This window comes from Mangifera indica, chromosome 2 (genome assembly GCF_011075055.1).
Source record: "Mangifera indica cultivar Alphonso chromosome 2, CATAS_Mindica_2.1, whole genome shotgun sequence".
In the NCBI taxonomy this organism is placed as follows: domain Eukaryota; kingdom Viridiplantae; phylum Streptophyta; class Magnoliopsida; order Sapindales; family Anacardiaceae; genus Mangifera; species Mangifera indica.
This window is the reverse complement of record NC_058138.1, coordinates 5303442-5317899: the sequence shown is the minus strand read 5'-3', so window position 1 is coordinate 5317899 and position 14458 is coordinate 5303442. Positions and strand designations below refer to the sequence as shown.

The window sequence follows — 14458 nt, the reverse complement described above, 5'->3', positions numbered from 1 at the left end:
ATTTAGACAAGTGGCACCAATTTATGACATGAAGTTACTATACATAAGCCAGCTTCTCCTTTATTTTAAATTGACATAAATATTTTTCATTCTTCCAAATCTTATAATGTTCTTCAAGCTCCTTCTATACAACGTTTTTCACTAATTTTGTTTCAATATCTTTTAATAGATCACATATTTATATGTCAGATGATGAGCAAAGGTTGAAGAGATTTCAATCTTTTTCAAATTAAAGGGACTTTGGTTGAATGTATAGGGGAGCTTGACCATTTTCACTTAAGTTGGATGTCTATGTGATAAATGAGTGGGATGTTCGTGTTCTTCTACAAATCTGTGTAATTTTTTGTTAATTGAGGTTTAATATTTTAGTTTATGCTTTGATGATTTGTTGTTGAGAATTTTGGTTGTATCGATCAATTTAGTTATAGTGAATTTGAGATTTTCAGACTTGGTCTCATTGATATAGACTATGTTTATAGTTGAACTATATGATCATTATTGTTCCCACCCACTACATGTAATGCTCGTTTATATACATATTTTGACCATAACCAACTTGTATAATTTACAATTGGTGTAGATTTATTTTAATGCATACACATTTTCACAATTTTATGTATTTTTAGAAAGAAAAGATCCTAACAATATGTTTCTTTAACATTATGAAATCAGATTTTTTCATTAAGTTTTAGAAATTTGAAATTCGTGTTTCTTTAACATGTTGGAGATTTTATCCACGAATCCATCTAGTTTTAAAATGAAGTATGGTAATTTGGAGATTTTTATGATGATTTCCTCATTTAATTAAGGTTGTTGATGAATTTTAGGCCATATATATTACAATTCTAGTAACTTGGTTAAATCTTAATTTGGTTTATGTTTTTTACTGTGTCTTTGTAAATAGGGTATTGTTTGTTGTAATTGAGAGTACCTCTGCAAGTTTGTGATTTTGTTTTTATTTTAGTTGTTTGTAATCCACCCCTAGTTAATATTAATTAATGCAACATTAACAATGGTAGCCTCGGAAATAATTTTTCACTTACTTGATGATATATAGAGTTGAATTTGAATCAAATTGAGCTCTAACTTGTTTCAAAATTGTTTGAGCTTAGCTCGCTTAAGAGGAATTAAGTCGAGTTTGGGTTTAGGGTCGAGCTCAATTTAAGCAAAAAATGACAAAAATAAAATCATTTTGATGTGTATTGATCAAGACAATGTCGTTTCAATTGATTCATATAAAAAATTTTCAAACTCGAAATCTTGGCAAGTTGAACACCCCTAAAACTCAAGTTCAAAAATATTTAACTTTCGAATTCAAGCTTGAGTGCATTTAAGCCGAGCCCATTTCTGGTCGTTTGAGCCAAATTTGTTTTCAAGCTCAAACAAATTTAGCTCGAATCCGACCTAATAATATGATACAAATCAGACATATTTTATTTGGATTTTAAATAATTGAACTAATTCAATAATGTTTTCAAGCAAGTACCATAAAATATTGGTATTTACAGTATGAAACTTGCTATTTTCCAAGCTTGAAAACCTTAAAACTGGCAGCAACTTAACAGAAAGAAAAGTTTCAATGCAGAAGTGAAAGCACTATCCAAATGGGGGCAAAAATAAGAAACACTTGATTTTTCTACCAAAGTTTGCATACAGGAGACTTAAATATAAGGATTATAACCAAAGGACTAATGGTTTCAAAAGCTCTGAGAACCATACAGCTTTCAAAGAAGAATAGCAAATACAGTGGCAAACACCTAAACTGATGCTGCAGAGGGATGAATTTACAAATCCAGTTATTCTGAGAATACCCGACAATAAGAAGAACAAAGACTTGTTGATTCAACACATGCCCGGGAATTCTATTAGGAAGAACTTTACGGCATTGTGCAACCTTCGCGTGGCTCATCTTAATATCTTCTTAAAATGATGTGATCATAGGAGAATGAGTAGCTTCCACCAGAACATTTTCTATGTTTATCTAATTGCATTTGGATGTTTTTTTCATAAATTTCTGTAATTTGTGTCATCTGCTTCTGTGCAAACTAACCAAACTCTTGCTTCTTCGATGCCACTTTTAAATCACGCCTTGCATTTAGAGTTCTCATGGCACCACGAACTATATGAGAGGTAGGAAATTTTTCTGCAGAAATATTCCATCCAAATTTGGAAACAGCAAGATCATCCTTGCAAGTGTCGATAGAATCCAGAAGATGCAACAGATGATCAATTTCTTGTACCTCAGAGCCTGGCATTGTATACTCTTTGACACATCAAGCAAATTTTCAATTGAAACTTCATCTCTAATCGAAAATCTAGATGGTATCCATTATGTGTAAGAACTTTCATCACTAGTAAATCTACAGAATGAGTCTTGGCATGAGGAGACTTTTTAGTAACCTTATTGCAACAAATCATCTATCTATATACACTTAATACCCTTCAAACTATCAAGTGGCCACTTTCCCTTACCATGGATAGCTAGTCAAAACTTTATAAACCAGATTTAGTGCCTAATTCATGGCTGCACTTTGCAACAGCGAAGATAATCGGCTGCCATCCTGCTTGATTATGAATAATCCATTTCTTTATGGTAATTACCATGTTCAAGATCTGGAGTATGTCACCTAATGTAAGCTCTGTCAAGCACATATTCTTCAAAATAGTACCGGCTTCATACCTATAAACAAAAATGCAAAAGCACACAAGACTGAATGAAAAAACAGTCCAATTATAAATCCTAGAAGCTAAGTAAGGCTAAACTAAACAAACAAAGGAAATTTACCTGCATTGAGAAGCCATTATTGTAGATTGTCCTCCAGGAGACACCGGAAACTTTTTAATTTTTTCCCATGTCATTTCCGGTATTTGCATAGGATTACCAGCAATAGGGTTCACACATTTCCAGAGTTTCTCATTCTTACCAACATACAAGTTCATAGCTCCAAATTTTTGCTTCACTACCATCTGCTGATCAACCGCAATTTCCAAGGCTTTTTTAATGTCAATACTCCGATGCTTTGGATCCCCATATCGAATGCAATCAATTATATTACCTTCAGTCGGCATTATCTTTTCAATTTTCAAGAAGTTCAATGTTAGAAACACAAAACCTATGAGGCTTTGGACACAATGAGAAGGTTTTGGACACCCCGACGTCCCCCATATGACACTACTAGGAATGTTAATCGAGTTCACTGGTGAAGAAAACGAAAGCTTCCTATGCTGTATATGTCCATTTTGTGACTGACTCAATAATGCAGGCTTTGGATTCATGCTAGTAGGATCAAATCTGGTGACTCCACTACCCTTTTGGACAGCACTAGGAGGTTGATTAGGGAGATTGTTTAGCCCTAAAGGCTGTGGTGGATATTGATTTCTACAACCATTCTGAACAACACTGAAAGGAGCAAATCCATCCGGGCAAGGCCCCATCAGGGAACTCTTGGGATTATAATTAGTACCAGGGTGGTGATAATTTAGTGGTTTCTGATCTTCCAGAATATCAACTAGTGCGTTATTACTAAATTTCTCATTAGGATTTCCTAATTGGGGAACTTGTACATGAACAAAAGGCATATCATTAGGGACAGAAATTTTGTTACCAAGTTTAGTTGTTAATGGAGGGCCTCCAGCCACAAGACTTGTCCAGAAAGCAGAATGTTGTATCTTCTCATCCTCAATTGATGGAGAGCATTAGAGAAATCTCTGTCTCCAGAAATTAACATTATATTTGCAGGTGCAGGATTGTCCACTGCCCAGAACAACATGTCCACTAGAATTTTCTTGTCACTTGCATCTTTAACCCTTGCTCATTCAACAAAACAACCCATAAATATTCATTGAATTTTCTGAAAATCTTCAACCCAGAAAAACAAAATTCCTCAAAAAAAAATGCAAATTCTAGGAAAACTAAGTCGGTAAGATCAAATTTAGAAATGTTAATCCAAATCCATCCTGATCAAAACAGAAAATTAAGTGTAAGTAATAAATTTTTTTGTGAGTCTAGAGTTATAAGAATCTTAATCTCACCTGCACTCCATCTGCATAAGTTAAGAATCGTAACAGTAAAAGCAAGAAAAGTAAAGTTGAAAGACGGTAATTATATATGATGATAAAAGAGGTACCAGGAGGGACTTGGTTGAGGGAGATGCCGGTGCTGGAAAGGGCATGTTGCACAGATTGAGGGATCCAATTGGTGTCACCATAGGCAGAAATGGACAAAGGTCCACAGTAATTCAACTTAGCAACGGCAGAGCTGATATTCTGAGCAATTGCATGAGGCTCACACCCTTTTGGGACCTGACAATTCTCTATATCCCACCACACTGAAATCTTAGCCTTCACATATTGCTTCTCTGCAACTCCTCCTCCAACTCCCATGGCTGAAATCTCCACCTCCTTCTTCGTTCAACAGCTGTTCTCTATATGGATGTAAAACTTAACGCTGAAGAAGATGAGTTCAAGAAGCAAAGAGCAAAGAAAGGACCAGTAATGTCTAGCCTTTTCTAAAAATCTATATATATAGGTGCATTGTAAGTATATGCTTCGGTGCTTTACCTGTGGTCTGGGGGATGACTAGGTCAAGTCTACTTGATTCATTTTCTTTAATTTCCATGCATACGAGACTTTTGATTCTTTGCATTTTAGTCCTTGTGGGTCCAAATATTATTCTTAAACACTAAGAATGCTTTTGGATTGAGTAATTTTTTATTATCTTAAATGAAATTTTAGCCTACGAAATTATCTAGAGGATTATTAAGTATCAGACTTTTTAGTCTTTCATCTTTTTTGAATCGAGGCCCAACTCGGTTCACGTTATTAGAACATTGTTTGTTCAATTAATTAACATATATAAATAATTATAGTATTTGATTGGTAATAATAAAATAAAAAAAAATATTACTTTTTTGAAATACCCTAAAATATGTTAGTGGGAAACTATAACAAATCAAAGGTGGGAGATTTGAGAGAAATGGAATAGGATATATTGTAGTAAATCAAAATGTGTGGATTGAATAAAGAGTCTTAACACTTATGGTTAAGTTATGTTGACCCACCTTGGATCAACATCGAGAAAGCAATGTCATGGGATTAGGTGGAGGGCAATATCAAAGTGGTGATGGTTATCCGGTGGAAAACAAAAGGGTGGTGACAACAAAAAAGGGACAGTCTCATGAAGCCAACCAGAGAGTTTTAGTGATGTAAGTGAGGGCGATGCAACCAAGAAATAGAAATCTTGGTGAATGACATTGTGAAAGAGGAAAGATTGCAAAGGTTAAGGGTTACTTATTATTTGAAGAGTAATATTATGTATATTCATTTTTTATACATAATTTATATATGCAGATAATATATTATTTCATAATTTAATATTATTTTATCTTTAATTTAAAATTATACAATGATATATCATTTGTATACTACAATAAATATACATAATTTTATTATTATTTTATTTAAATAATAAGATATTTTTATCCTAAAATAATAATAAATAAGGGAAAAATTGTAATTAATAATTAGATTATTTCATATTACCTTTAAATTATTTAAATAATATTTTTTATTATTTAACCAACTAAATAAAATAATATCAATAATAACAAAAAATTATTTGGAACCAAACTTACCCACGAACTTCTCAGCTCGTTGTAACTCGAGATTACACATTGAAGGTGAAGGGGAGAAAATTTTGCAAAGATTGATGGAACAAGTGGGTTCTTTAGATAGAGGACCAACGACTATTATTTAGTATGTGCTTTTGACTACACATGCAAAAATAATAGGAATATTTTTCTATGAATTTCAGGGGCCAATGAAGGAGCTCGTGCACGTCAGACAACCTGATGTGGCGGTTCCTTATTGGTTCAATAATTTTAGGACGATAGAAACCTTTCTTCACGTTTTATCTCAAAGCCAATAGCATGAAACTTTCTATTACAACCACTAGCTTTTTGTTTTGAGGTCATTTTCAAATGTGGAATTTCCCTAATGGACTGATTTGACTTAATGATGTTACATCTTCTGATTCTTTCTTCACGGATAGGTTCAAACCAATATGGTTCGAAAGGAGTATGATATGATTAAGTTCAAATTTAAGTTTAAACTCAATAATTTAACTTAAATTTAATTTGAATCTTACACAAATATCTCAAGAGCATTCAAATTATTTAATTAAATTTTCAGTTGAGAGAAATTTTAATTAATTAAAGAAAAAGAGACAAGGAATAGTTGTTTGATTTGATATTTGGTTTAATTCAAATTTAATTTAAGTTAAAGTTTCAGTTTAATAATTGATTTAAATTCAATTTGAATTTTCTTTCAGTAATATTATATATCACATTGATAATATTATTTAACTTATCAACAACTCTATTACTATATATTCAATCATATTAAACGAGTTCGAGATTGAGTTATACATTATAAATTTAAATCAAACTTAAGTTCGAATAAGTCTATATTTAGATTCAGTTTGGTTTGAATTCAATCCTTTTTTTTTTTTTGCATAATTTTTTTATTTATTTGATAAATTATCATTGACTCTATTACAAGTGTCTGTTTGTGTGTGAAAAAATTTATTCTTGAATTTTTATATATAAATATGATATAAATTAATTTGTATTAAATTTTTTTCAAAAAAAAAATTGTATTTAGCAAGTGAGTAGCATTACATACGTGTATTAATAATAGACATAAATTTATGTATAAATATTGATATATTACTGTATGATTCTGTATTATTTTATCTTTAATTCAAAATCACCTGATGACATAATGACGTAGTCAGGGATGGCAATGGGGAGGGGCGGGGAGGGGATATCAATCCCCGTTCCCGTCCCCGTAGGGGATATCAATCCCCGTCCCCGTTACGGGGATAAAAAATAATCCCCATCCCCTCCCCACGAAGGAAAATCCCCTCCCCATCCCCTCCCCGTCCCCGTGGGGAAAAATCCCCTCTCCATCCCCGCCCCGTCCCCACGGGGAAAAATCCCCTCCCAATACCCGTAAATATAAATTTTAATTCTTTTATGTATTTCAATAAATAAAATAAATCATATTCTCCCAAAATATCACTTGCTACAAGAGCTACAAAATATTCATTATTATTTTAGTTCAAATACAAAGTTTTCATAAAATCTAATAATATGCAATAATCAATCTCTTCATTAGTAGCTCTTCATGTATGTGATTTAGGGTAATTTTATAATAACATTAAATTTAACACTTTTCATTCACTTCAATTGATTTTATCAAGTTTATAATTTGTTTTTTTTTTTTTTTGTGTAAAACCTGGTGGATTGACTAACTAGGTTTTGAAGTTGAAATAAAATTAATTTGGTGCATTTGCATTTTATGATAATGAGATTCTGGGGTCTTTTTAATATATTAGATTAATGTTCAGAAATTAGTAAAAGCTGATAATTGATAATTCAAAAATTAGTAAAATTAAAGTTATAGTTTTAATAAATCATAATGTAAAAATTTCTAGAACTTAATAGTTTAGAAATTATTATATTAATATATTAGATTTAAGGGGTGGGAAGGGGTGGGGTGGGGAGGGGATGGGCCGGGAGGGGAGGGGAGGGGAGGGGAGGGGCGGGGCGGGGCGGGGAAATATGTATCCCCGTCCCCGACCCGTCCCCGACTACGGGGATTTTTTTCATCCCCATCCCCGCCCCTTTCCCCGTTTTTATCGGGGAATCCCCTCCCCGATAGGGTCGGGGCCCCTAAAATCGGGTCCAAATTGCCATCTCTAGACGTAGTATTATTTTTTCACAAGTTATCCTCATTATTTGTACAAATAATTTTACATGGTCATCTTTTTGTGTTGTCTAACTATCAAACTAGTAAACTCCCAGTTTAAAATATAAAATTAGTAAAATTTTTAAAAAAAAGTCACAACAATTTGCATATTATTTAAAATGTAAAATTAGTAAACTTTAAAAAATAAAATTAATAAAATTTAAAAAAAAAAAAAAAAACTCCCAGTTCTGTAAATTAGGTCAGCACCCTTCTTCCAAGAAACTTAATTTCCAATTTGCAGAACAATTGTCACCATCTAGCCGACTTGATCATAGCACAACAAAATGGAAATATACGTTAGTTCAAAATCCACTAAATTCTAAATTCCAAAAGGACACAGTCAACTGTTAGTCAACTATAAATTTTTATTTTTTTGTCAATGGAGTATAGAATGGGTGGATATTTTTAAATAATTATGTGGATGTTTCCTATTCATTATCACATGATCCTATAGGTTTTTATGTATGTTATATTCGAATCGAATCACTATTTTTTATCCGAACTTTGATAAAGGGACGATTTTATATCATTTAAATTTGAAAAGTCTATTATCTCATCTATTTATTAGGCTTGTTGGTATAATCAGTTAATTTTTCCTTTTTATAAAATGTATAAAAAGATAAACTTTTTGTCTATACTGAAGTTAAACAATAATTTTACACCTAAAAAGGTTATAAATTTGTTTATCCATCCCTGATTAATTTTTATAAAAACTAAAAATTATATTGAAAAACATTGGAGAATTTGTCACTTCTTGCTCTGATTTATTATTGGCGAGTTTTGTTTCAGTTGGATCTTATTATTTTCACCAACTCTAAAATGTCTTGTTGCCCACATGAGCCCCAAAGACGTCCAGCTTTATTAGCTTTCCTTATATGTTTTCCAACAACCAAGAATTTAGTTAGAAAAATATAAAATAATTAAAATGAAAATATTTTGTTTCTACTATAAGAGATATAAATAATATATATCTTTTGAGTATTAAAAATAATGTTTGATTATGTTAAATATGTGAAAAAATAAAAGTCGTTGTCAAAATTCGGATGGGAAATAGTCATTTGGCCTGTTATATTCTTGGTTATTTCATTTTCTCTTTGGAGATTAATAATTTTTTCAAAATAATAAAATTATATGTATTAATAATATATACAATTTTAAATATAAATAATGGTATATCACTATATAATTTAGTATTATTTTATCTCTAATTTAAAACTATCTAATCATATAATTATATATTTTTTTATATATAAAGTTATGCATATTATTTGCTCTTAAAATTATCTATATTATTTGTGCATAAAACTGTACATATTATTTGTGTATATAATACTACTCTTATAAAAAATGTGTAATAGTTTAAAGTTGTTTGATACCCATCTGTCTCTATTTGCAAATGTAACAAAATAGACTAGTTTTGTTAACACTTAACATTTTACAAGATTATCTTTAAGGGTATGTTTGGTTTAATTAATATTTTATTATTAAAAATAAAAAATTATCACAAACATATATTATCTTGGAAATTACTAGGTAGAAATTATTACTGTGTTTGAGAAATTTTGATAAATTTAAATACGCATAAATAATTATTGTGAGATAATTAAAATATATATATAACCATTGACAATAAAAAATTATTAGAATTTTTTATTATTGATAAAACAAACAAAAAAATATTGGTAATCTTTATATACTTTAACTAAACATTCTCCAAAAATTTATCTTTAAAAATAATATTATATATATAAATAAATTATAAATTTTCTTTTTTTACAAAATAAGGTGATAGAATTTGATTGCATGATTCCGAAATAAGAGAAAAATTAAACACACATCATCTTATTACAAACTACCACTTTAGTTTGTAAAAATAAATTTATATAATTTATTTATACATATAAATTTGTTATGTATTTTATTATTAATATTATTTTATTTGGCTTACATTTTAATAAAATATAATAATAATATTTTATTAAAATAAGATTTTATTATTAAGGCGGTGGGAATCTTAATTTTTTCATATGAGTTAATTTGATTAACGCGTTCTCAATAGGTTTTAGCAAATTAGTAACTTGATGTTAATTTTTTTACCATTTTACCTTTGTTCAATAAATTAATTTTAATATATTAAATATATTTAATTAAAATAATATCTTAATATAATTTTAATATAATATCTTACCATTTTCCCCTCTTTTCTTTCCTTTCCTTTCTTTCTTTTTTTCCTTTTCTTTCCCTCTTCCCTTTCTTTCTTTCTTCCTTTCTTTCTAGAAACTGTAATAACTGTTTATTTGATAAAATAGTCTTTTTGTCCAAGTATTTTAATAGTCCAAATAGTCTCCAAATCATATAAACTATATGTCATTGAAAAGAGGGTTTAAAGAGGTTTCCAACGAGCTATAACAGCATTCATGATTCATCAAATAAGATAGTCAAAATGAGCTTTCTTTCTCTCTATCTTTCTAAAAACTATAATTATTGTTTATTTGGTAAAACAGTATTTTTGTTCAAGCAATTTAACACTCCATATAGTCTCTAAATCATATAAACTATATATCATTGAAAAGAGGATTTAAAGAGTTTTCCAACGAGCTATAGCTACACTTATGATTCAATAGATTATGTAGTCAAAAGGTGGGATGAAATTAGTGGTAAAATTGTAAATATTTCCTAACTCCCTACCATGAACCAAAATGACACACATAGACACCCCAAATGGCAACACAACATTTCTCAACCTCAAAATCATCATTTATAATATAGAGCAAAAGAACCAAAGGCATAAAACATAAAACATGGTGTTTATTTAGCAAACTTAGGGCAGACCAAGAATGATTCCACTTACCTTGCTTAAAGCCAACACTTGGAAACTTGCACCCTCCTCTTTTCTGTAACATCCGAATTCAGGTGTGTTAGTAAACTCCACTTCCAAAATTACCCCTAGAGTTGATTTTGTAACTTGTTGTGTAAAGAAATTGCAAAAGAATTATAGAAAACTACTAAATGAGCAATATTTTTCAAAGGGGGTAAAATGGTCATTTTATAAAGATTCAAGGGACAAAGTGGGAATTAAAATTGAAGGGCACACTTGAAATTATATGGTGGTGCTAAGGGTTTTTGGTAATTGGCTAAGGATAAAATAGTAATTTATGGAAAAGGTTAAGGGCAAAATGGTCCAAAAGGCTTATAAAATATATAATCTATTCATCTTCTTCCTTATTGCCGAGAACTCCATTATTTTTTAGCTAAGCTTTTTCCCTTAACCAAAATTCGTCCAAAAATCTAGCTAAATCACCTAATTTCCAGAGGCCCCAGTTATAAAAAGTATAGATCTGTCAATTCTGATTAGTTCTAAGGTAAGAAATTTAATTTTTAAGATATGTGAAATTTGGGAGTTTGATGGATGATTATATTTTTGGTTGATTAAGGTTGCCAAGAAGAAGAAAAGAAGGTGAATAAGCTTAAATCACCTATTTGGCAAAGAAAAGGTAAGAATTTCATACTTTACATACTTGAAGTAAATTTGAGTTAGGTTATTTAAATAACCTTTACTTATATCAGTGTGTAAGGTATTAGAATTAAGGTGATTTATGCTTAAAAGGATAAAGAAATTCATTAGGATTCATGATGTAATTTTTGGCCATAAGGGTAAAAAGGTAAATTTTGGCCATAAGGGCAAAAATGTCATTTTATGCGATATAGGTTAATGTTGCTTAATTATGTGCATGTTATGTGAAATAACCCTTATATTAAGCCTATATTGTAAATTGAAATTAATTTGAGGCATGATATATATATATTTATATAAATGCATGAGAAAATAATATGATGTTTGAGAAGGAATGAAAAGAATAAGGGAAAATAATAAATGCGCATATTTCATATTATGGTTATATATGCATACATGAGGAATCATAACATATGCATGATTTAGAAAAATAAAGAAAGAGGAAAAATATTTTATAAGTCACGCATGCTTTTATAATGACTCATTTGATACAGGAAAGCAGAAAACATACTAAAAATCCTTACACGCCAGTTGTACTGTGTGGACAGCAAAGAAAATAATCGGTTGTACTGTGTGGACAACCAGCTGTACTGTGTGGACAACAAAGAAAAATATCAGTTGTACTGTGTGGACAGCAAAAGAAAAATATCAGCTGTACTGTATGGACAGCAAAAGAAAAATATCAGCTATACTGTGTGAACAACAAAAGAAAAATATCAGCTGTATTGTGTGGACAGCAAAGAAAAATATTAGATGTACTGTGTGGACAACAAAGAAAAAAAAAATATATGCGTGTAAGAGAGAATTATACTTTGTATGGTGACTGCAAGTACTATCATATGTAGTCTAGATCGATCAATGAGAAAGAGAGAGAAACAAATTAGTAAATATTTTATGAAAGTCATTTGCATTAGAATTATGCATACAAGCCTGTGTGGCTGATAAAGAGTTGAGAAAGATGTACGATCAGAAAATAGAAATGTCATGGCACTCATACATGCATAAATCATAACGAGTGAATCATATCTGTATAGTAAGGAAATGAATAAATGTGTGAAAGGAAAGAATTTTGATATGTGTTTAATGCGTGTCCATGTCAATAATTTTATATATGAATAGCCCAGACATGCTGAGTATGAAAGAGATTAATACTGGTATGAAATACTTTAAGTGTTTAGTATGATTTTCTTACTGAGCCATAGTCGCTCACTCCGTTTAATTTAACATTTTACAGGTAATGAAATGCAGCAAAGGTTCCCGGGGAGCACTAATGAGACATGAGGCTGAAGGAAGGAAGGCACCATATTTTTATTAATATATATATGTTTTGATGTATATGTGAATATATGTCTATATATATATATATACTTGATGTAGATATTGGTGGATATGTATATATATATATATATACAGCTAGTTATGAAAATTGATTATAAAGTTTCTGTGGGTGATAATTTTATAATTGTCATTATTATGTATTTATTTTACTAATGGTAATTAAGTTGATGAAAATCCAGTCGATTGGTAGGACTGGTTTGTGTGAATTACAAATTGGGAGTGTTACAGGGCATAATGAAAAAGAGAAAAATATTCCCCGGACCCTCTACAATAGGGGAACTCATGCCGTTTTTCTGTAACACACCCAATGGTTAGGAAAGGTTACATTTTCCTTACTTATTTCCTCACCAAGAACCATCTCAAATCACTACCAAAACACACTAATATATTCATATAACATACTCCAATATATAAACATAGGTGAAGAGAAAAGAAAGAGATCTCTTGGTTACCAAGGCCTCCAAAATGTTTGTTCTGCTTTTATTTCCTTACTTGTCTTCCAAAACCCTTTCAAATCATCACCTTTTCTTTAAAAAACAAAGCAAAAGCATAAAAAAGGCTGAGTTTCTAAAAAGGAATGGAGAAGAAGATGAAAAAAAGCATAAATTTTGTCTTTTATCCTTATATATAGAGAGAGAGAGAGAGAAAGAGAGAGAGACACACACACACACATTTGAACATATATATTTAAGACTAAAAATGTATCAAAGTAAGACCAAAAGACATAAATACCCCTAAAACATACTTGAGAGTGGGATGCATACTTGGCTAAGTGCTCCTAACACCAATCTGCTCCAGCCCTATCACATGTCTGTATGTTTTGGTAATGAACAAAAGAACTGTGTTCAATTTATCACATTGCTTGCGCTTTTGAGTGCAGTATCTTCTTCGTTCACTTTATCAGTTTTGTGAGGGTTTCCCCTTTGATAAAGCAACTAATAGTAAAAATGACTTATCCCAGTTTGAGAGTTTCGGTCTTCAGTCTTCCATGTTTTACTACTGTGCTATTGTCTGACATTATTAATAAAATTATGTATACTTATAATAGGTTTCAATTTGAGTAATAATGATGTATCACTATATAACTGAGTAATTTTGAATTAAAGATAAAATAACACTTAATTATATGGTAATAAATCATTATTGATATTCATTGTAAGTTTATATAGTATTATTCCTAATGTTATTGTGTTGGAAAAAAAAAAAGAAAGTGTGTATTTCACACATGTTAACACGGTATGCACCTATCAGTTGGTTGGTTCTATGCACAAAAAGTCTCTTTCTCATGGTTGAGCAAGTTCTTGGATATAAAAATGGTTGGACATTCTTCACCAGTTTTCTCCTTAGGATCATGTTCCAGGGATCGTGGTCAAGGTTTGATCAAAGGTGAAAACTTGTACGATATATTATGTAACCAATAAGATGGTATGTTTGGATTTAAGAGACTTAGAAGAAGTAAAAAGAAATTTATGTTTACGTTAAATAAAAGGGTGGATTTGAACTAAGTTGTCTTGGGTTCGAGTCCATTTTAAGCTAGAATGAGTTAAACTTAAATTGAAGTTTTAGTTTAACTCAAGTTCAAGGATTCGTCAGTATTATTGCATTGAAAATTTTGTCTTTCAACAATTCTACTTCTTTGACAATTTTTTATTCTTTGGTGATTTTTCTCTTCTTTGGCGAATCTTTTTCTTGTTGATGTTACCATTTACCGTTTGAGATGGTTCAAATAACTTTGAGTCAAATTCGAGTTCACCCTTGTCAAGTTTTGTTTGAATGTACTCGTACTTGAATGTATGA

At 30.5% G+C, this 14458-nt stretch overlaps 2 protein-coding genes across 3 annotated transcripts; both read right to left on the bottom strand.

The window, feature by feature from the left end:
- Positions 1-1605: 1605 nt before the first annotated feature.
- Positions 1606-3618, bottom strand: LOC123209122. Its single transcript, XM_044626899.1, has 2 exons — positions 2786-3618; positions 1606-2680 (listed from the first exon to the last, which is right to left on the bottom strand). The coding sequence occupies exons 1-2, from the start codon at positions 3577-3579 to the stop codon at positions 2494-2496; spliced, it is 981 nt and encodes a 326-aa protein (XP_044482834.1). The 5' UTR covers positions 3580-3618; the 3' UTR covers positions 1606-2493.
- A 63-nt stretch (positions 3619-3681) lies between these two features.
- LOC123209125 lies at positions 3682-4478 on the bottom strand. 2 transcript variants are annotated; one of them, XM_044626910.1, is made up of 2 exons: positions 4128-4478; positions 3682-3807 (listed from the first exon to the last, which is right to left on the bottom strand). In XM_044626910.1, the coding sequence occupies exons 1-2, from the start codon at positions 4381-4383 to the stop codon at positions 3776-3778; spliced, it is 288 nt and encodes a 95-aa protein (XP_044482845.1). In that variant the 5' UTR covers positions 4384-4478; the 3' UTR covers positions 3682-3775. The 2 variants fall into 2 exon arrangements, with proteins under 2 accessions (XP_044482845.1, XP_044482846.1); XM_044626911.1 differs by having other exon boundaries at positions 3719-3859.
- Positions 4479-14458: the final 9980 nt, after the last annotated feature.

Bases quoted from the DNA above. Each gene is read 5' to 3' on its own strand.
- LOC123209122 (XM_044626899.1), bottom strand. From the start codon at position 3,579: ATGCCTTTTGTTCATGTACAAGTTCCCCAATTAGGAAATCCTAATGAG. The intron at 2,681-2,785 runs GTAAATTTCCTT...TTTTGTTTATAG, and splicing joins ATAATGGCTTCTCAATGCAG to GTATGAAGCCGGTACTATTT.
- LOC123209125 (XM_044626910.1), bottom strand. From the start codon at position 4,383: ATGGGAGTTGGAGGAGGAGTTGCAGAGAAGCAATATGTGAAGGCTAAG. The intron at 3,808-4,127 runs GTACCTCTTTTA...TGAATGAGCAAG, and splicing joins CCTCAACCAAGTCCCTCCTG to GGTTAAAGATGCAAGTGACA.